At 47.9% G+C, this 23,790-nt stretch overlaps 1 protein-coding gene across 1 annotated transcript in view; it reads right to left on the minus strand.

Moving 5' to 3' along the window:
• LMF1 (lipase maturation factor 1) overlaps positions 1-23,790 on the minus strand; it is a gene marked incomplete at its 5' end in the record, with an annotated part of 160,126 nt that overhangs the window by 80,508 nt on the left and 55,828 nt on the right. The window contains one exon of the mRNA XM_079542668.1: positions 17,374-17,439. Coding sequence (XP_079398794.1) covers positions 17,374-17,439 — 66 coding nt within the window. The remainder of the gene's footprint in view (positions 1-17,373; positions 17,440-23,790) is intronic.

Genomic DNA, 23,790 nt, shown 5'->3' on the forward strand with positions numbered 1-23,790 from the left:
AGAAACCAGCGAGATCCAAATGAAAGAGTAAAGGACGAAGAGGCACAAGAGCCCTTCTCTTGGAACATGATTGTAGGCAAACAGCATAGGTGTGCGAGGAGCAGCAACACACCCCACTGAGGCTGGCTGAGCAATGGTCTGGAAATCCATGCCCCGAAGCCCTTCTCTGCAATGCATTTGTTCCTCTTCCACCATCCTTCACTGTTAATGAGCACCAAGTGAAATGAGGACACGAAGCTACAGCTGATTGCAGAGACAGTGAGGGGAAAGCACAGGGGCCAAAGAGGAAGTGATGCTGAAAGGAGATTGTAGGAAATCCTCCTGTCCAAAGAATGTGAAAGGACAAGCAGGGAAACAGGGAGGGAAGTGTGAAAACAAGAAAGGAGAAAAAGGCCCAGCGATGCCCTCAGGTACTCCGTGTGCGGATGCTGCCCAGGCTGCTGTCAGCAGGGATGCACAAAGGAGCCTTCTTCCGAGGAGAGGGAAAGCCATGCAGAACATTCACCGTGGCTAATTCATTTAGGAGCCTCAATTACAAATGGGATCTTGTGACACTGCTTTATTTGTAGCCTTTTTTTTTTTTTTTAATAAACAAAAGCAGATAAGAGGCATGACACCTCTAATGACTTCACAATGGCTCTCCGTGGGGACCTGCCTGAGGGTCCCATTAGAAGAGCACCCCAACCTGCTCTGCTCCAGGTTGCATCCTCCCTGCCTGGGAACATCCCTTACAGAGCCACAGAGCAAATATCCGAGGGCAGACCATCTCCTGTTACTTTTCAAAGCAGGGCTTGCTGCTGAGTAGTTGCATTCAGGCAGTAGATGCCCGGCGTTACTGGACAGAAACCAGAGGAAAAAACAATGCTGTGGGTTTTTTTTTTTGTTTTTTTTTTTAAAGCTGCAAAGGGAAAACGCTGTTGTTTATACACCACAATATGGACAGATTTACACACTAACAGCCACATTAAAATAATACAGGTCTGGCACAAACTCACAAAGAGCCACGCCATCCAGGGCTGCCTGCAAATGTGTCAATGGGGAACCAGGGACCTCCACACCAGAGCCAAACCCACTGAGTGCAATCACTGCAAAACTGTGATTTGGGGGAAGGGGGCAAACCCAAACTGCTCCCCTGAAGCAGAAGGACTCTGTCCACAAAGGCAGTGTGATTAACCTCAGTCTGCATGGGATAATGCCACCATTCTTCCACCTACCTCAGCCCTCCTGCAACAGCCCCGGGCTCTATCCTTCCACAAAATGGCACCATTTCAGTTTAAGAGAACAAAGGGTATTCTTTGAATGAGCAGATTGGAAATCAGCCTTTAATGCCAGGAGTCTTCACCCACAGCGGTAATTCCAAGGGTAATTCTGGAAGCAGCAATTCATGAAGGCCATACCGTGGGACCGGTTCCTGAGCACACGCAGGCAGTTTGGGATCTCAGTCAGGACCCAGGGATTGTGATCCCATCGGCTGTGCCCCGTAATTCGAGGATGGAGGAGGAGACTCTGCTGTCACTGCCTGAGCTCAGGGTCCTGCAGGGACACTGCTCCTCTTGCATAGCAACACGAGCTACTTTTGCAGTAGGCATGGACAGCCCACGAAGAACACAAGAGAAACATGCAGTTTTCAAACAAACTGGAACAAAGGTACCTAACCATGAGCCCTTCCTTTAGCACAATAAAACAAGCCCTTACTTTCTCCAAAATGATGGGTTTGGGATGCCGAGTGCTATGGGAAGCACCACAGGGCACTCCCACAACCTAAACCTTCAGCCCAACACCTGGAGCAGCCCAACCTCTGCATAAGGCCAGGAGATCCTATCCAGTCGTCAACATTTCTTCCAGCACCTGTGGGTTCCTCCCTCTAAACCCTGCTCCCCTCCCAGTCATGTGCCAGATTTCCCTTCCTATCATCTTGTGTTTCAGTCACAATTAACCAGCCCTGAGCTGGGGATGCCTTCATGCATGAAGGTCCGTAATGCTCCTATCTTGCAACATCAGAGCTCTCACACACGGAAGTATTTATTACACCAGAGCCCTGCTGCAGAGCAGATCAGATGCTTACCTACCAACACACAACCAAGGGCTGCACTGGTAGCTTTAAAGCACTTTCTTTCAATAAAGATAAGGCTTGGATCCTCATTGAATGTACAGATTCCTCTGCAGCCCTGACCCAATGGCTTGAACGACACAGCACGTCGGTTGGATCTGACACACTGACCAATATACTGACCAAATACTTTAAATGGGGAATCTTTCCTGTTTTGCAACTAAACATAAAGCACATTCTTCAGCAAACTTTAAAAGTTTCCTACATCCACTAAAGTTGGGCAGATGTACAGTAGTACAGAGGCAACTTGAATTTGGTAAAATATAAGCTGTGCTTGGAACCAAAAATCCATGCTGCACAGCCAAGGAATGCTGGGCCTCAGAGAGATGGTTTGCTCCTCAGAAGATTAGAAAGTATTAAATTTCTGCTAAATCTGAAGCAATAAAATTAAGTTCAAACTCTGAGGGAAGGGAATAAAAATGCAGATGCATAATTGTTTTGTAAAATTTGTGTTTGATTTACTTGAGATGGGCCATTTTATAGCTTATCGAAAACAGCTGGTGTTGTGGACACACATCCATGGTCCCATAACATGGATACAATTTATTCCGTGAAATCTGTAAACGAAACAAGACAAAGCTCTCAATATCTTTTATAATAAATTCTTTCAGCAGGTAGAGCTGAATTCTGAAGCAAGCTTTCAAACAACAGCCAACCAAGCATCAGGCTCTCCCAGAAGCAGGCTGGGCTTGAGGCTACCAGTTGGCAAAGGAGAATCCTCTTGTAGAAATGGGGTCTTATAAGTGGCACATGCATATGTTTAGGACAAGAGGTAATGGCTGTAAGTTGCACTAGAGGAGGGTCAGGTTGGATATCAGGAATTATTCCTTCTCCTAAAGAACGGTCGGACACAGCTGCCCAGGGAATGGAGGGGTCGTCATCCCTGGAAGCATTCAAGAACCATGGAGATGTGGCACTGAGGGACGTGGTCAGCGGGCATGGTGGGATGGGCTGAGTGATCTGAGAGCTCTTTTCCAACCTGAATGATTCTGTATGGCCAGCTCCCTTGGAGACATCCATGAAGGAAGGACCACAACATTGCCCCTAAGCACAAAGGCACTGAGCGCAATGCTCTGCTGGTACCCAAAGCCAGGAGGACACAGAAGGAGGCAGCTCTCATTGCTGGTATCAGGTGCTAAAATCTCCGCACCTTTAGCAATGTAATACATCTGCTTCAGTCACCTTAGGGACCAAAGGCAATGGTTATGTTAACAGCAGGAGAAAAACTTCAAACCGTATCAGCCATGGTTCCAAGGAGAAATTCACTGCTGGTCGTTGCTGACTTTTTTGTGGCTTTCAATTCTATCCTCCAGTAGTGCTGTCTGAGGAGAGATTATACAATTTTACAGCTGCTTTACCTCTAAATACAACTTCTGGAAGAAAAGAGTAACTTGGCCATTCATCCCAAAGGGACCCTAAACCCAGCTCTGGTGCACAGAAATGCAATACCCATAAAACCAGCATGTTGCGGAGCCTCCTTAACCAAACACAAAAACACCTATTAAGGGTCCATGGGGGTTCATTCTGACCGGTGTGAAAAGTCCTGAGGAGAGGTCAGGGCTCGCTACCGTGCAGGCTCTGTTTGCAGCAGGACCCCAGGGGCACACAGCGACCTGCAGCAGCTCCGGGAGGAGCAGACAAGCCTGCAGGAAGAGCACTGCAGGCATGGCTGCACAGGGAGGGGGTCTGATCAGCCCCCATGGGGCACAGCTGTTTGGGGCCACCAACACAGCCCAGGGCCATCAGTGACCCATGCAACCCCGCTGTTCCTCTCAGCAAGAGACCTGTCCCACTGAACCACAAAGGGCTGCAACAATGTCCCTGCAGAAACCAGTGCTGCAAGCACCTGGAGCTCCAACCACCTCCTTTCTTTCAGTGTCTCCACTATCCCAGGAGTTCGGTTTCACTGAACCACTCTCACTGTCCGTGAGCTCCTACAAGTAAATGTGTCCACGAAATGCTGCATCGCATCTTCACCACCTGCAGCATCCCCTCCTGCCTTACAGACATGCCAACTGGAACAGGCAGCCCTTTGTTTCTGCACCAGCAGAGCCTGTAACCTATCCCAACCCAAAGGGAGCCATTTCTTTGGTGTACGCTGTAAACTGAACTCGAGTGCCAGAGAAGCAGTAAGGAATTCCTGAGTGTTCTTCCGCAACCCCCAGCCACAACAACTCCTGTATAGGTGACATATGAGATTTCGTAGAAGAGGAAACGTTAGAAATCTGGAAGTCAGGAACATCTTAACTCGCAAATTAAACTCATACCATACTCAGTGCAGAGGTGACCTCACTAAAACCCCTTATTATTGCCCCCATAAGCACTCTCTGAAGGAGACAGGCTGAAAGTCTTCAAACCCAGCACTAACCCCTCTGAGGTTTGCTGGAGATGAATGGCATGAAATGAAACCAGGGCTCATCCTTATGGGACACACCAGGAGGCAGCACCTGAGCTGCTCAGGTATTTGAAAAGTAAATAAAGCAATCACTCGCCTTCCACAGCCCTGGCAGCAGCTTCTCCTTCTACCTGCAAACAAGAAAACCCATCAACCACCATCTCAGAAGCATACTGTCGCTGGAGAAGCCTTGTATAACCACGAAAGTGATGGGATTGCTCTTAGTCATACTGCTGGGCTTACAGAAGCAATAAAACAACAGAACACAAATCCCCCAGGTGCAAGAAGCTGCAGGGACGTGGCTATTAATTACAGCTGCCTTCTGTATCTCCCGAGGTGACGGGGATCAGTCCTGTGGCTGCAACGGAGCTGCCAAGGGAGGCACTGAATGCTGTTGGTCCTGCTGGTGGGAAGGCTGGGAACAGCAGGCAGACATGCGCAGAGGAATCTTCATGGTCAAACGTTTTGCAGACATTAAATGCTTTAATGTAAAAAAATAATAATTGTTTTGTGATGGCTTATTTCCAGTTTCATAAAAGGGTTCTGGCTGATGACAAATTCACAGACCGTAGCAAAATGCACTGACTTGACAAAGTAAAGGATTTCCCCTCTGAAACAACACGTGCAGGGAAATGAGGGGTTCAGCACTTCCTCCAGCAGGATCCATCCCAGCCACAGCAAGCTGCCTTCCAGCAAAGCCACTACCCGACACTGAGGGCAGGAAGAGCACCTGGCAGTAGAGCAGAGCGTGGGCTGCCTGCCTTTGCAGGGCTGCTCCAGGCACTTTCATAGCATCCCCTGTGCCACTCCAACAGCCCCCGCAGGACCTCCCCAAACAGCCCCAGCACTGGGACCAGAACTGCTGGGAGAAGGTTTCCCCAATGGCAGCATCCAAACCACAGTCAGCACATGTGGCCAACGGTGCAGGAACTCACAGGGGCACCCATCCATCAACTTTAATCTCAGCAAGTTACAAAGGAGAGCTGCTCTCTCTTTAATAAAACCAAGTTTAATTAGTAAAGTCAGGTTTGACTGGCTTTGAGAAAACTCCCCTTTGATAACTACACGCTACATTATCCTTTCACTCCTTTTGGCAGAGAAATGAGGTTACTGCAGTTTGCTTTGGCTCCTGCTCTCTCCTGTCAATCCCCTGGGCACTCAGATAGTTCAGGCTCTATGCTCAATAGGAGGAGAGGCTGTGATGTGTCCCCCAGCTGTGTACCTACAGGAGCAGTGAGCAGGGTGGAGGAGCAGAGGCTGAGCCGGCATCCCATGGGCACAGCCCTCAGGAAGTGGCTGTGCATCTCATGGGGCTCTGCCTGTGTTTGCTGGAAATATTCTTCGTGGTGATTTGCACCAGCTTGATGTGTAGCAGCAATACAAAAAAAATCCAACCCATAATAATTATTATAATTATAATAATTAATGAGGGACATAAGTGAAGAAACATTTCAGCCTGTTCTTCTTCACATTTGGCTCCCATGCCCGTGCTGATGCTCCCAGTCCTCTGGCTTAGAGCAGAGCAGGACAGGGTTACAAGGTATCCGCTATATTTGATATTGAAAGGCTGCTAAAATCCCAATTAATTCTACGAATTAAAATATTTCACTTATTTGCCTGGAGGCCAAGAGTAACGCATTCAAACAGATTTCCATTGGGGGCTGCTCACAAACCATTAATTGCGACCACTGCCTCAAGGACTTACCCGTGGTAACTCATTCCATACAGCGTGGGCCACCCCCCACGTGGGATTCTATTTCTCCTCCTCAGATGGATGACAGGAAGTCCTCTCAAACAAGACGAAGGCTGTCGCGAGGCCCTTGGGCTACCAACAAACTGACATCTTTGCAGAGAATGATACCATTAGAATAGTGGGTATAGCAGCCGACCTGCACTTGGTAGCTCAGCACACGCTCTTTAAGAGCATTACTTGCAGAAGAGGATTTGCAGTTGCTTCTCCAAGGGAACGGGCGGCACTCCTTACCCCCAGCACTGAGCGTGGGGAGCGGTGAGCTTGTGTTACTTCCAATGGATCCAGCACGACAGTTCGAAATTCAATATTGTCTCAGCCTAATTGGATGGGATCCAGCTCGATTCTGTCAAACGCCGTGATTAATGCCAGAGCAATAAAACCCCTTTTAGCCATTGAGATGTTCGGGCTGAAAGGGAAGAGGAAGAATATGATCCTCGGAAAATATAGATAAGTCAGTTCATGAATACGTGTGAGATAAGTGCCGTTCTTAATACAAACATTTCCACAGTGCCTGCAGGAGCAACTACTCGCTATCTGTGCCTTACCAAAGGAACTGCTCAGAGGTAAAAGCTTTTGCTGAGCACCTCGTGCAGTCAGACTGCTCACACTGCAGCATGATGTGACAGCACGGCTATGAGGAAGTTTTATTTCTTTGCCTCCAGTTGTATGGATCCCACCTGAACACTGCATGGCTGAGCCCCAAAGCCATAGAGCAGAGCACTGGGGCACTGCGACAATAACAGTGGAATTCCATGGCTTCAGCCGAATTAAAGCAGAGGAACAGTGGTTTCATTTGGTTTTAAATCAGTGGGAAAAAGATCAACACTGCTTTTCTCTGTGTCCTATTACAGAATTTGCTATTATTGCTCAGAAAGGCAGCGGTGCCCCATCCCTGCACACCCACAGTCAGCACCCACAGGGCTCTGAGCACTGATGGAGCTGTGGGTGTCCCTGCTGAGTGCAGGGAGTGGGACCAGACGGCCTTCAGAGCTCCCTTCCAACTCAAACCATTCTGTGCTTCTGTGATTATTTTCTTGCAGCACAAACGGCCGTAGAAAAGAGGATGGGGCTACTCTACATGTAAAAGAAAAGGGCAGCGACTTGAAATGCTTGAAAACATTGATCTTGTCACGATGTTAACAGAATGAGACACAAAGCAGTGTTTTCAGTGATCTGATGTGCTTTTAAGGTTGAAAGAGCTAATTCACATCGAGTTAGCCTCCCAGCTTTCATGTGTAATACATACCAAAAAGATAAGCAAATTATATTGCATTATATGTAATTACAGAAGCTCCTAATTACACGTCACAGTTTCAGGCAGCCCAACACATGCCATGCTCTCCAGAACGGCAGTTCCCGAAGCAAACAGTAAATCAGCTTTTGCTTGCCACTGACTTGAAACTTTAACCTATAAATTAAATTAATAAGAGACAAAGGCTTCTTTTGTGCATTTGCAAGCCTGTAGGATTTTACAAATAATAGGCCTGGAAAGTGATTTATACTCCAAGATTAAAGGTCAGTTTGGCACACACGACTCGGGAGCAGAATGCCGCGCATCGCTGTGAACTCGTTTGTGCTCCCTGCAGCCATGTGGGATTGCTGGGAGCAACGTGAGAGCTGCGAGTGGGAAGAAATGCAGTGGGCAATTGGGTGGGGGTCTGCCAGCTCTGCAGTATGGAGGGAATTGTGCGTAAGAACTGCATCGGCCACTCAGCCCTCTGCACTGCTGACATCACCTGTGTGCTGTAGTTCCACACAAATTCAATGGGGAAAGATGGAAAACACAGAGCGTTAGATGGAGACAGCATCAATTCAAAGTGAAGAGAAGATATGCAAATAGTGCAAGCCATTCTTTCTGCTGGTATAAGTTCAATTTGTGACATTCTGTCACCAGCTGCTCTTGTTCCTGGCCCAGTTGTTTCTGGGGAAATAAGACTTCAAGTGGAATTTAAAACTGTTGATGTATGCAATAATTAAGATGGTATTAACCTGAGAACTAGAAGAGTTTCTTACGATTATTCTCACAAGAAAAGTAAGAGGCCAAAGGCAGAGAAAGGACTAACATGGGCACCAGTGGGAACACACAGCTTCTTTGGCAGAACTTCTGTGCCTGGTATTTTGCAGGACACAAATTCCATATTTCACTTAATTCCTTAGGAGAGATTTCCTAAGTCACAGAATGGCCTGGGTTGAAAAGGACGATGATTATCCAGTTTCAACCCCCTGCTGTGTGCAGGGTCACCAACCAGCAGACCAGGCTGCCCAGAGCCACATCCAGCCTAGCCTTGAATGCCTGCAGGGATGGGGCATCCACAGCCTCCTTGGGCAACCCGCTCCAGTGCCTCATCACCCTCTGGGTGAAAAACTTCTTCATTCCTTAAAGAACATCACACATCCAATGGTCATAGAAAGAGATGAAACCGTACCACGTGCTCATAATCCCACAAAAACACAAACTGACCTCCAAAGAAAAAAGCACCAGTTTGTAAGCAAACACCCTATTTGTTTAAAGTCTATCGGCAATTAAAAGCATGAACTTATTTTGCTTTCCCTGGAAGGCAGACAGCGGTGATGTGGGCTGTTTTTTAAGATAATTTAGTTGCACACTGGGGCACTACACACACCATTCTGTAGTTGATATCATGTGAAAACACGTGTTCAAATTTTTGGTTTCACTTGGATTCTGGCCCTTAGAAAGTAAACATCAAAGAGAAGAGCTCTGAATTTTGGTCGACACCAACAGTTTGCACCACCCCAGGGGTCTCGGCAGTAGAGGAACCACAGTGGTGGTTGGTCCCATCTGAACACAGGAAGGTGGGGGTGGATGTGAAGCACAACTCCAGTGCAGGAAATGAGGATACACAGCACGTCATGTCCACACGTGCCAGTGAGGATGGTAAAAAAATCCGAATAATTATTGCCATGGCTTTCATCTATTTGAGGATGCAGAGATCGGGACGTGTGCTGAGCAGTTCCGTGCTGACACTGGGGCTGGCACTGTTTGGAAGTGACCAAGGAAGTAATCCTCATTCGTAGAACAAAAGAGAACAGGCACACTACTGGGAAAGGCTGGAAAGCTCCCAAACTGTCTCCTATCTTGTTTCTGCCTTCCAGGTAGCACTGAAATTTGTCATCTTTCTTCTCTTCACAGATTTCTTAAAACACACCATTAACTCACTGATAAATCCACAATGTAAGCAATTATCTGAGCACTTTCTCTGTTACCTGCAGAGCTGATAAACCTTGTTGGCCCCAAACGTTGCATGAGCAGCAACCTGCCCCAGGAGGCAGCGGGAAGCAGTGGGCTCCAGCACTCTTGGGGGAGAAGTTGGCCAATGGGATGGATGCTATGCATAGGGAGAGCTGGTCAGGTGTGTGCAAAGGCCTTTATGGATTCATCTGATCAGGATGGAGAAAGACCAAACAGGTGGAGAGGGGAAGGAAGAAAGAGGGGAAAAAAAAAAAAAAAAAGAGAAGAAAATATTGAAGGCAAGCGATGAGGGTCCTGGGTGGTCTGTAAACGAGACTGAAACAGTGGGAATGTGTAATGAAGAGATGAAATCCAATAGTTGTACAGGAAGCTTTCACCAGGCTTAAAACAAATCCTTAAGAAAAACAGAAAAGAATCCAGGAAGAGGAATTGTATTACTGCTGAAAACAGTATTGGCATATCCCCAATGCATTCACAGTGCGTGACTGACAGCTCCGCACGAGTCCCAGCGGGGCGGGGGGCGATGTCTTCCTATGCCTCAAAACCCTCCAACGGCTCCCAACAGAAATGCCCAGGAGGCATTTCCACTAAACTTTCACTCTTTTCTCCAATTTTGCTTTAATGCTACTGGAAATTGGCTGAAAGCTGTGGCAGCAGTGGGTGACCACAGTGACAGGTGCCACTGACCTGCTTTGCTCACACCAAACCAGAAACCCCGCAAGCTGCTGACTTCATCTTTGGTTGTTTTAGCGCAGTTACTGTTGGTGAAGAAGCATGCACAGAAAAAATAATGTTTTCAAACTGAATGGAAAAGATAAGGAAATGTGCTGTGCTGCCCTCAGTAGAGGGGCTATGCCTGGGGTCACTGCTGCACACTCAGTCCAGCCCTAAAATTTCTGCCATTAGAATCACAGATCAGCTGAAGCTGGAAGGGAGCTCTGAACGCTGTCTGGTCCAATTCCCTGAGCAGGGACACCCACAGCTCCATCAGTGCTCAGAGCCCTGTCCAGCTTGACTGTGGGTGTGTGCAGGGATGGGGCACCACCACCTCTCTGGGCACCCTGTGTCATTCCTCACCATCCTTAGCAGCTTTTTCCTTAAGTCCAGTCTAAATTTCCCCTCTTTCAATTCAAAACCATTTCCCCTTGTCCTATTAGATTCCTCTCAGAGCTCCTCTGAAGGCTTCTCTCTCAGCACCTGCTTACGTCCCATTTCCATCAGCACTGTGTGGTTTCCTGAGCGCAGGCTGAGAGCACAGGGCTGCAGCTCTGCCTTTTGTTTTGACAGCTCACTGAGCAGACACTCATCTGCACCTCTCCTAAACTCACTGTGGGGATCCTGGTCCCGATGAAGAGAAGAGCTGAGCTGACGCTTGGTTTCAGGGGGTTGAGAATCCAGTCGCCATTGGTCTTTTATGTCGGCTGCTGGGGATAACACAAGGCAGAGTGCTGGTGTGGTGCGAGGCTCTGGAAGGCACTCCATGCCTGGAATAAAGCACAGCTTGCAGGTTTCCCCTACCAGCAGGGACAGCACTTTTGTTCTGCATTAACTCCCACACCATCAATTATGTTGGTTCTTCTGCAGCATCCTCAGACTGCAATAAACCTGTACGCCTTTTCACTTTTCAAAGTACAACACAACTGGGAATACGTGTCACTATTTATCAATATGTCCTTTCAATTTGCAGCTTTATGAGGAACGCTTCACTTCTGTAAGCTCATCATTGCTTTGCAGTGTCCCTGAGCATTGCTGCACTTCCAGAAGCGATCATCTGCAGCACAGCCCAGACCCAGTGCTAAAGCTGGACCCCTTCCCAAAGAGCTCAGCTCTACTTTGCAGGCCCTGCACCTCCCACCAGCACCCCTAAGCAATGCAAAGCAAGCAAAACCCATCCTCCCCAGTGCTTCCACCCTGATCCTTGCCCCAACGTTCCACCCTAAAAGCCATCAGTCCCTCTCTTTCCAAGCAACCACTGTGTTTAACTGTTATCAGAACAACAGAGCTCAGCCCAAAGTTGGGGGGAACAAACATTTCCAGCAAACTTCATTCAAACACAACTTACAGAGAGAACACCTGGGATTCATCTGAAAACCTGTCTCAGATAGAGACCTTCCCGCAGAGCCTGATACAAAATCCAGATACACTGTAATAAGCTTTTGATGTCGTGTTGACATTCATCTGCCAATACTATTGCTTCATGCACTTACCTTATGATGGATCTTGTTACTTAATTGATCGCAGGCAAGGTCAAGAATTAGCCCTTCTTCCACTGACATCATGCAAATCACCAAAACCCAGAAGAAAGCACCTAATCCTCAGCTTCAGACCCACGCTAAGTGGCCCTTCAATACGTGTGAAGAAGCACAACTGGTTTTTCAATTATGCCTCAGAAAAGGTCATTTTTCAAAACTTATGACCAAATGGAACAAAAAAAAAAAAAGCTGCACAGAAGTGTGCTTTTCCTTCTGGTATCGGCTGCCTCAGCGCAGAGAACAGTTTGTTTTTGCAACTGGAGATGAACACAACCTGCACCATAATCTGCCCCAGGCAGAACTGCGTGTCCCTCTCTCTGCAAAGACTGAACAGTGGCTTTGGCTTCTACAGGACAACTGCTTTTGCTCCTTAAATCACAGAAACCCACCTGCTGGAGCACAGATTTTACCATTTCAAGTAGTGATGGGCTGTGTGCAGCCCAGGACCCACAGCACACCCACCGGCTCCACGGCTCTTCTCCAGCCCTCCCCTTGTGAACCCTCTGCGTTTGGGCCAATTCTGCAGCAGCTTCTGCAATGAAGTCCATTTTGGATGAGAAAAAGATTAAAGCAAACCAAAAAAAAAGCACTAGAACTTCTGGGTGGGGTGCACAGTCTGAGGGCTGGTGTGGAAAAGAAGAGCCCACGCAGAGACGCAGAGCCGCCTGGCAGCACGCGGTGTGCGTCAGTGCCTTACTGTCAGCACGAGGATTTCGTAAGGCAAAATTCTCTTTACTGAAAGATGAAGAAATCACAACTGGCAGCAGAGAGGTCACGCAGTGCCCGTACTGCTCAGCTCCAGCCTCCAATGTACACACAGCCAGGGTTCCCCACCTGCGTTTGCACCAGTGCTGAACACCGAGATCACTCCTGTTTACACCTCACACCCTCGTACTGCCTTCTGCTTTAAAACCCAGAGTCACACATAATCACTAAACATCCTGAGCTGGAAGGAACCTGTAAGGATCACTGAGTCCAACTCCTGTCCAAATAGCTGCACCTATTTTGTTCTCTGTCAATGCAGCTGATAGCCTGGGCTATTCTGATTACAGACCCATTTAATTTCAAGTTGGTAACTGATAATAAATTTCAGTTCAAAGCAAATATTCATCAATCCAAACTAAAATCGATTTCAAAAAGACTTTGTATTCTTAAGGTACAGAGCATACAGCATTTACTTGCAGCCCTCCAGGCTGTGAAGTGAGGATATGGTGTCAGGGGCATTACTGGACCTGTACTCCTCATGGCATTTCTACTGAGTAAGCTGGGAAATAATTCATATCATAGAACCCACGATTCTATGAGCTTACATCTCTACCAGACTACAATTCTAAGACAGAAACTATTTTCTTGTTGATAGTAATTTGTTGACAGCTTTCCTCTTTGCTTCACAATAGCTAGGAAAAAAAAGCTAGATTAAAGTCTTACAAGATCCAATACACTGAAGAGAATGGAGCAAGGAAATCAGGAGGCGTTTAAAGAGCAGCTCCAGCCTCCTTATTTCTCACCCTTATCAGCACAGCTATCAGTCAGCAGCCCTGTAATTAGGCACAAAAGACACCATGCTCCAGAGAGCTTCTCTAGGAACTGGAGAGCTGCTGGAAGCTGCAGCCGTGACTGACAGCCTCCATTTAAGAAAAACAGTTCCAGAATAATTAGCAATAATTTGTACAAATCAGAAGAAGTGACCTTTATGCGCACAGCATCTTACACAAAGAACAAAGCTCTACTGCAGCAACACTGACAGAGTCAGGAGAACTGAAGTGCACCTTTGGTTGGGATTGAGCAGCTCAACACAGTCCTTGGAAGGATTCTGCATGGGGTTACCCTGAGCACCCCGAGAGTAGGAAGGAAATCCTGGAGCTCACTCCCAGTGCTGGCAAAGACTTCCCTGATTTAGGGGTATTTTAATTATTTTATTTTTTTATTCATCCATCTCACCTTGAGGGCCCTTTCAATCCATACCATCCTATGATCCCTGTCTCAGTGGAAGGTTTGCTTGCTTGTATGACGCTCAGAAACTCTTTGATAAAAGGTGCATCATTCAAAAGTGCACTTAAATTCTTTGCATTAAAAGAAATAAAATACAAGTTGCTCCAGCTGGGCACAGAGAGGTTCCCTACCCGGTGTGTACCAGGGCTGGCACCTGCTCAGAGAGAGTGACCCTGGAACACATGTAAGCACCCCATGGGGTTATGGCACAGAGCAGAAAGGAGGAGGTGATGAAGGCAGCTGCCCAGCGGGACTCCCTGCTCCCTGTGCAGCTGCTCCAGCAGCTGTTCTCACCAGTTGGTGGCTGGGTTTTATGAGATATCTGTCTGTAATTAAAAAGCAACAGTACTTTGGCAGCCACCATAAAACGCATCGCAGGTTGCATCCCGCAGCATGTAGCTCCATGCTGGGTACGGGGAGATGCGATGGATGCAACCACGTAAGACTTCACCGTTTCTAAAGCCCAAAGATTTTCTCCTTAGCCACTCTGCCAAGACCACCACCAGCATCCCAAACCCTGGCTCCATTTGGGTGCAAGTCCAAGTCAGAAACGCTCATCTCCTGCCTTTGCCACTCAAACCTCCCTGTGAAAAGACATGTGGCTGCAAGGTGCTCGGTGCTGTGAGCGTGTTGGGGAGCTGCAGGTCTGGGAGGAGGTCCTAAACGCAGGGCTGGCACTAAGGGTTTTCTCCATTTGGAGTATGTTAAGGCATTGTGCTTGTGCCAGCAAGGCAGCTCACCCAGAATGAGAGCGGGGGAAGGCCACAGAAAGCCTGATGGAGCTGTGAGAGCAGGTCGGCGTTCCCCTTCCTGGTACCTACCTAGGCTGAAAGCTGCTCCAGCCCATGCCCAGGCAATACCCTGCAAGCTGCAGAAGCACCTGCAGCAGCCCAAAGCCTCCTGTAGCTGCAGGCTGCTGCTAGGCTCTTTGCAGAGGGCTCCTCTGCGGTCAGATCTGTGCCATGTGCTCCTGTGGAAGCAGAAATCGAGCTGCATTCTGTAAACCACTGCACATGCATTTGTAAACCATCGTGTACATAGCAGAGAAATGCTTAATGATGACAAACAGACCTACAAACCAGAGGCAGCTTCCCTCTGTGTCAACAGCAGCATGATCAAGTCCCACTGTGCAAAATCTTCTTGCAACCAGGACTTCTTACAGGATAAACAGCCCCCTAACCACAGCCAGCAGTGGAACGGCTGCAAAGCCAAGGAATGAGAAATAGAACCCAACGAATGCCAGAGCCCAGACCCCCACCCAGCACCTCCCAGCCCTGCACACATCTGCAGGTAGCAAGGCAACACCACTTGAATTTCTCTCCATCAGACTCTGTCTCCATGCTGCAGCACACAGACTCCTCAGGGATCCAAGGGGTGTTGCATTGGTAGGAAAATACCTTTCCTATGTAAACCATGCGTTCTGCCATTTCCCTCTCCAAACTCCACAGCGTCACAGATCGTAAGCCCTCAACACAGAGAGGCTTCATTTGGGGAACAGATCTCCATAAAGGTTTGGACTAAGGCCCCGCACATCAGAAAGGAAAAAGGGATGAAAATTACGCTCCGTTTAATTACCCGAGCCGTAACAATTTTTTACTATTTCACACACGACTCCTGACACAAGTGGAAATGTTATTTTCCACAAGCATGGCTGCTGGTCCTACTGCAAATAAATAGTGCGGGGCGCGCTCAGCACGCGGGAGATGGAGGCCATGTGTTCTCATTAATTCTCTTGGCAGAGGAGCACATGTAGGTTTTGGACTGCAATTCCGGGCTGGAACACGAGAGCTGGGGTGGCCAACATACATCACACAGACTCCTTTTGGCCCAGCTCCACTACGGCTGATCCAATACCCAGTTTTATCATCCTAATGACGAGCAGATTTGCAGCTGCCTCCTCCTCTTGCAGAGGTATCTTCAGCCTCACCCTCAACTTTCTCTCATTGACTGGTTGGAATTTGGGGACTTGCACTGTAACCTACCTGGAACAGCTTTCTCCCTGCCATACATCCCTTGTCCTTCTCAACTGGATTCATGTGGCTGCACTTAAGGAGATGGGCAAAGTTCTGGCTATTGCAAGCCACCAGCTACAGCGAAACTTTACCAGGACCAGATTATGTGGACTTCTGAGGACTTCAGTAAGCCCCAAATTACTGGGACTTCCTCCCCCACCTCATACCAAGCCCAGGGTCCCCAAAGTATTTCCACTCTGCACTGTGAGAACAGGGCATGCAGAGGACTCAGCTCAACAGGTGAATCTGTAGCATTGGTAGAAGAATGCTGGCCTCTTTCAATTTCCCTTTATTACAGCTTCTTCGGTGTGGATTAAAATAATTGATATTGATAATGTGATCTGCCCCCTGTTCACAATTACTTCAGTGGGGATCCTGCCTTATGGGTAGGATGGGAATGGTCTTCATTAGCCTTCTGGGTTATAGAACTGATTCTGGTTTTCATTTGAAGTCTTGGGGATTATGCAGGCTGGTTGCTACAGGATGGGGTACTGGTACCTGGTAAAAATGATGGAATTTTTCCTGTTTTGGAAAGAGGAATCCTGATCCTGTAACAGGATTGGTAACTCAGTCCCCAGCACTCACAGGCAGTTCTTATCACACAGTTGTGAAAAGGGAGATGCTGTATGAGCACCCCCAAGGCTGCTGCTCAGTGCCTCCCCTGTAAAAAGCCATCCATAGGCAACACCTTGGAACACGTTCTGCAGGTCAGGGAAGTCAGAATCCATCAGATTTAATTGGAAAGGGAAAATGGTTTCCAGACGTGATGATGGTCTACTGAGGACATCACCCCAAAGGTCCACCCCTAGGGACAAACACAGCACAGAACCCACACCAGAGATCAGGGCTGATCACTGCAGCTCTGTGCACACAGATGTGAAGTGCTCCCTGCTCCTCATATGGGCACAGAGCACAGATCCCCAGCACTGTGACTCAGTGGCTCCAACACTAACTGCAGAAGGGCACTGTCCCTCACAGTACTGCTTATTTCGTAGGGAGCCAGGACTTCCTCAGGAGAGAGTCCCTGTACACAGCAATTTCTTACCTTTTGATCTCTGTTTATACAAAATGCAAATGCAAAACTATAGGTAAAAACAGAGAGGAAGCTGAGCTCCCTCTCCCTAAAATCAAAGAACAGAGCCAGAATACAAACCGCAGTTTATAATCAGAACGTAACGCAATCACTGGAACAGATGTCAGAAAGATAAAGCTGCATAATTCTGAATTGCCAACAACCAGTGCTCAGCATCTTGGATAGCACTGAGATGCTCTATTTCTGCCTGCATATGTCTGAGTTTTGGAATAAAGTGAAATGTTGGCAGAAAGCATGCAGCACAGTGCTACAGGAAAGTCCTTTCTGTTCTTCCCTTTCCCTGCTTTTACAAAGGGAGTTCTCTGTGCAGTTCACATTTATCCCCGAGAGTCCATGGCAGTGGGGGAGGACAGAAATTGCTCTCTGAGGACTGTTGTTGGGAAAAACAGCATCAATGAGCTGGCACATGAATGCTGACAGCATGGCTATAGGCTGAAGGCAACAATAAAAGAAGACCAACATGGAGAACTGCCTAGTAGTAAAGAAAAGGCTACAGAAAAATCCACCAAAACAAAGCAGGCAAGAAAAAACAGTTTTAAAGTGCAAATTGCTCACCTCATAGTGATAATTCATGCAAGTTAAGTCTCTCCAGCAGTGATCCCCTCGAATTTTAATCAATCCCTGGAAAAACAAACACAAAAAAACCAGCATTAGGAATATTTTATTCAATCCTGCATGCCAAATTATTATCTCTAGATGTCGGCAGCTCTGGTTACAGCACAGGGACAGCACTACCAGAACCAGTTGGAAGTGCAAGGCTGGAAGAGGCATCACCCTCATGGCACATCTGTACCCAGAGCCCAGATGTTGTCCCAACAGGAGAGGGCTCTGAGCAAATGCTCTTTAGCTGCCACATGGCTTCTGATGGTACCTGCACAGTAGGAGGGCCACTCGGAGCACAGCTTGCCAGGGAAATGGAAAGCATTCATTTCCAAACGCACCTCTGAGGAGCAGAGCAGGAGGTGCTCAGGACCTCACTGATGGATGACAACAGGGTTGGGCAGTGCGGCTGGAAGAGCACCCCGAGAGCTGGCCTCAGCCCTAAGAGTGCAATGGTGGAGCGGGGAGCCCATTCCCAAACATTTCTGTTACCCATCTTCAGCCACTTGCCTGCTCCAGTGTGAAACATTTAGGATAAGGAAGAACTGTGGCCAGGAAAGGAACCTGCTTTGGCAGGGGGGATGGACTCGATGATCTCTGGAGGTCCCTTCCAACCCCTACAATTCTGTGATTCTGTGAGAACTGGGCTCTGACACTGCTCTGAAACAGAGTGAAAAGTCACCTGCAAACCTACATACGGCAGGTTTTGTGACTTTAAAATCCAGACCCAATTCTCTCCCTCTTTAAAGTACTCCTATAGGAGAGGGACGCTGGCACAGGACCACGCAGCTTCAGCAGCCACCTGAGCCCTGAGCTGGATGCAGAGATGCAATCAAAGTAATTAGAGAAACAAAAGAGGAGAAGGGGAAGGAAGCTGACAGATCTAAACACAGATGAATGTGCTAATGACAGGCCTGCTCTACCTCGGGTTAGAGGTTGGCAGTGAAATTAGCAGGTAGCAGAGGCTGTGCACACTGATATTTCAAGGCAACAGGAGGCTGACATTTCCAAACCAGTGGGTCCATTCCAGGGCTGGCAGCAATATTGGGATTAAATTTCTTTGCCTTGGTGATGAGGACTAAAAAGGAATCAGTCGGCCACGGCAGGAAGGACACCTGGGCAGGGATGAGCAGGAAGCCCTGCAATCAGCCCATGCCAGCCCCAAGCTATGGGGGCTTTGATGTACAGCTAAAGGTTTCTGATTAGGATCACAATATCCCAAATTGAGGAAAGCTTCGCTAGTCAAAAGACTGAACCAGCTCTATCATCTGCATACAATCAAGGGCTATTTGCCTACCTCTGACATTGCCCCTAATTGTAATGTTCCTGCCTTCTTTAGCAGAAAAATCTGCTGAGTTTCTGTAAGGACCCAATCCTACCCTTGTTCCTTTTTCTTTTTTATTCCTTTTCCTGACAGCTCAGAGGAGGAGAAGGTCACAGTGCTGTGGTACAGCCCGGCTGAGCAGATTCATCCAAATTCCATAAAACTCTTCACTCACAGCACTGAACAGTTTAGCAGAGCTCAGCAAAATCCCAAAGTTTAGGGAGCTGAGTACCCCCAGCAACCGCCCAGAGCTCTCAATAAATATCCACAAATACCCCCAAATCCTCAAGTGAGACAGTGAGAACTCTTCTTTAGCTTCTGCAGGCTCTGCCATGAGCAGATCACTTAATGTTTGGCATTCTGTCCCAAACACGTGCCATCAGATGATGTAAATTAGTTGTACCTCAGACTTAACCCAGTGCTGACTTCCTGAGCCAAACACGATGCACAGGAATAGCTACAAGATCATCAGACACAAACTAACAGGAAATCTGTACCTCTCCTGGTCTGAGCCTCACAGCAGATGATGCTTCGACGCATGTCACTGTGAATGAAGTGACCCCACTGCTTTCAGCAGGGCTACTCACAGCCTGAAGTTGTATCTGGTGCTTGGATTGAGCAGATTTTGCCCATCTGCTGCTGCAATCTTTTTTCTTTTTTTTCCTCCATTTCTCCCCTTTTCCAAAAATGAAATATTTTTCACATTAATGTTAATTGCAGAGGACAGTAAACAGGAACCATCATGGACTCCAGCAACTTTTATCATTTTTAATCAGGAATGGACCTGGGGAACCCAGCAGATGCCTCAGCTACAGGCAGCACGTCCCGTGGAACAGGATGGCAGCCCCAAGGCCAACTGCATGCAGGGCAGCCCTGCAAGATCCAGAAAATGCAAGCTAGAGAGCATCATCCCTAAGAGCCCTCACAACAGGGAGGTGGTGGGGTCACCATCTCTGGAAGCGTTTGAAAACCATGGAGATGTGGCACTGAGGGCCATGGCTGGTGGGCTGCCAGTGGGATGGCTTGGACTTATTTGAGAAGTCTTTTCCAACCTTGAAGACTCTGTGAGTCTATGAAACCATCAGTGACAAGAAAAACACCTCCTGAGAGGTAACTGCTGCCAATGCTACAGGGAAAAGCAATGCGTTTGCAACCAGGTAAAAGGAGCAGAGGATATAACAGTGAGTGATGCAGCAATGGGACAGCCCCTCCAGCACCACCACCAAATAGCCAAGCGGAGCTGGTCCAATCATAAAAGAGGGGAGCTGCAGGATGGGAAAACAGGCTGGGGGCTGCCCTGGTAGCGAGGGCTGCATTTCCCCTCATTCCTGCTCCAGGGCAGCACAGGCTCCTGGCAGCAGCAGCTGTCCAGCCCCCCCCGACCTGCTGTGCTCACTCAGCCTCTGGGATTGTTTCTAGAGTTACAGGATGCAGTGATAGCATCGGGCAGGATGCGCTGCAGCCGACAGCGCTGTCAGGGCAGAAAGGACGCAAAGAAAGGCTCTGTGCAGGGACTAAAGGACAGCTATCTCTATGACCTTCCCCCCGCCTTGTGCGAGTTCTTACCGCGCTCTGTTATTCTGCCTAGATAATTAAAGCAAGGATTCAATAGAAAAAGGCTGTAATAAAACTCAAAACCTCTCCTGCAATGAGTCACGAAGGGAATTAATCACGTTTTGTTTACTATAAAGCTATCGAACAGGAAAATCACTTCAAGCTCTTAATATCAAACTGCTTTCAGCACAGAACGTTTCCACGATAATGGGGCGCTTCAGGTCCTTCTCACACCGCTGCTGTTCCCAGATCCCATTCTGGGTTCTCCAGTGGCTGAAAGAACCCGGACCACTGAACAGAGTGCATCACTGATACCCGAGCTCAGACATCTCCACCTTGTGCTCAGGTGGAACCCGTTGGTTCACACCCTGCCCCAATGACATGGATTCTGCTGATTTTTATTTTTTTTTAATGTTTGTTCACATTCTTCTGAAGATACAAACAGCCTAAGAAATGCCATCTTACATCCCTGTAACCAACCTGAGGTTCAGCCTCACATCACACAGAGATGGAACAGAAAGGCTGCGCAGCCCGAGACCTGACTGCAGGGCAGATGGAGTGATGTGAAATAAAGGAAACGGGTCCTTGAAATAGAAAGCATAATGGGGTTTGTCTTCTAATTTAAGTACCAACAAAGCAGGTAGATGTAGAAAACACACAGGAGCTGGAGAGTGGCTGCACTGGGTCAAGGGAAGCTCATGTTTTGCATCCACTGTGCTGGAGAGGATGCTGGCACTGACAGCACTTCAGTCTATGGGGCAGACAGAACACAGACACCAAAAGAACCTCAGGATGGAACCATCTGTTGGCCACAGCCTCTTTCAAAATGCACTAAGAGCTCAAACTGTCTAATTCCTTCTGTGCAAAAGCTGCCAGGATAAGCACACAACATCAAGTGAGGCAATGTCTGCAGGGGTTGGGGGTTACTTATTTATGTAATGCAGCAAGAATAAATAAGTAATCCTGGGGCATGCAGGCAGCACAGAGCCATTGCACACCTATCAGCCCACAAAGCTGCTGTGCCTGCCTGTGTCCTGCAACACACTGGGGCACAGCAAGCAGCGGGGACTGCACACAGCCCAACCACTGCCAACACACCGATAACCGCTTCATCCTCAGACAGCAGCAACCAGAGAAGCATCAGGAGAGAAGTGGAATAAAAGGATGCCTGAGGTCTCTGTGAGCTCAGGTGGCAGAGGAGGAGGGAGAAGGAGATGGGGATCCTCACATCTGCCAGCATCTCCCAGCCGCTGGATTGCTTTCAGCCTGCTAACAATTTTCCCAAGCCACTCTCAAGATTTCTCTGTATGTATGAACCGGCCTAAACTCCACAGCTGCAGCAGATTATGCTGCCATAATACAGATCAAAGTATAGGGAAAAAAACCCGTCCCTCACTCACAGACAGGCAGGGGCTTGTGCATCTCTGACGTACCTGAATTGCCCTGTGTTAGGGCAGGGACCAGGAGGAAAAGGAGCCTGAGGGCACGGGACAGCATCAGGGTGCATCAGCACTGGGAGAACCCCTATCATTTGGATCCAGACTGAAAGCATCACACATGGAGCATCTGGGGCAGACACTAAGCTGAGCTGGGATCCCATTGCAGTCCCCACCCCTTCAGCTGCCACTTGTAAGCAAAAGAAAAGGATAAAGGGAAGTGGCCCTTCCCCAGCTCAGTGCAGCCCAAAGCGTTCAGCTTTTAAGCCTGTGATTGAGATCGAGCCCCACAGATCAGTGGGTGGCAGCTGAATTAGGAACAAGCCCTGTGTCTCAATGCATTAAGGCCACATTGGAGGCAATACCTGTGAGAAAGACCAGGACTTTTACAAAGGGATTCTCCAGCACTTTGAGGCCATTTTTTGAGAGCAGGATCTGACCAATACCCAAAGTACAAGAAAATTTATTTAGACAGCTCTGTAGCCTCAAACCCTCCTTGGCTGTATCTGTCCCATTAACACAAGAGCTATCTCAAACCTTGTTTTTTGTTTGTTTCTTAAATAAAAGGAGGAAAAACTCTTAGGCCGTACCAGTTCCACCAAAGCCAAATTCAGTATCATGTCCCCTTCTATCCTCCCCGCTTTAATTTTCCCCCTGGTGTTCCAGCATCCCCACATACCACATCCTTTTTGATACAGCACAAGCATTGACCCATTAGCTCTGCACTAATTGCTTGTGGCTGGAGCCGTCCATGCTCACAGGCAGGCACTAAGCAGAGTATTTCCTAGCACAGCCTCTGTTAACCCCTGACTAGCCAGTCCTGTGTGTGAGCTGAGTTATTCTGAAATAAATAGAGAAGATTTTCCTTTCAAGCTGCCACATTTAGAAGTTCCCACATTTTGCTAGCAGAGCTTTATCTAAAAACTTGAATTTCTGCACCTATTTTGACAAAAGATGGGAGCCTAGTGGGGAAGAAGTAACGATTTCCAAAACATTGTTGAGTTTTCCCATCAGATCAAATAAAAAGGGGTAGATTGTGCTGGAGGGCAGGGACACAGCGTTCGAAGTTGACTTGCTTTCCCCAGTGCTGGAGGTGCCTGCTCGCAAACAGCCCCAGCACAGGAGGACACCAGCAGAAACACTGCTCTGTTTGCACACAGGGGGTGGGTGCAGGCACTTTCAAAGCCCTCTGTATCAGAAGAGAAAGGTATTCAGTGATACAAATTAAATAGAAGCCAAAGGGAAGGAAACAGGTGGTGAACTGAACCAGCAATTGCCCTTTTGGCCCTGTGGCCTTGCTTTGAATCCAGCTCTAACCAGAATTATTAAATTCATACCAATGGGACGGGGCTGCAGAGCCCCTCTGAGCAGCAGCAAGGCCCAGGAAGGGGGAGCTGAGATCCCGCTGCTGATTTACTGCACAGCCGCAGCACCTGCCCCTACCACAGCCCTGGGTGTGCAATTCAGGTGCAGCACATCTTGAAGGAAAACTACATTTAAGACTTTTTATTATTACTACTTATATTAATAGTATCCAAATGAAATGCCTTTTTTTTTTTTTTTTTTTTTTTTAATAATGGTTTTCATCACCAGAACCACCCTGCTGTCCTGTCCCATCCCTGCACACCCACAGTCAGGCTGAACGGGGCTCTGAGCACTGATGGAGCTGTGGTGTCCCTGCTCAGTGCAGGCAGTGGGACCAGACGGCCTTTAGAGATCCCTTACAACTCACATCACTCTTTGATTCTATAATAATAATAATAATTAAAAAAAATCTTGCCCAACAAATTCTTAGCAGAACCCACGTTGAATAAATCCATGTTCGTGCCTGCCTGATGCAGGACTTGGACTGAGCAGCATGGCATCTACCTGGTTCAGTTCATGGAAGTCAGTAAGCCTCCTATAAACTGTAGCCTCATTATTTCTGACCAATGCACTCTATTTCAGACCCAATACATTCTATAGATCCCATCTGTGTGGATGGTTGAACACATCTGCTAAGTTTGCCAACTGGCAGCCAGGGCACTTTGGGGGTGGAAATCCAAATCAGCCCTTTGC

This window comes from Tetrao urogallus, assembly GCF_951394365.1.
Source record: "Tetrao urogallus genome assembly, chromosome: 15".
NCBI lineage: Eukaryota > Metazoa > Chordata > Aves > Galliformes > Phasianidae > Tetrao > Tetrao urogallus.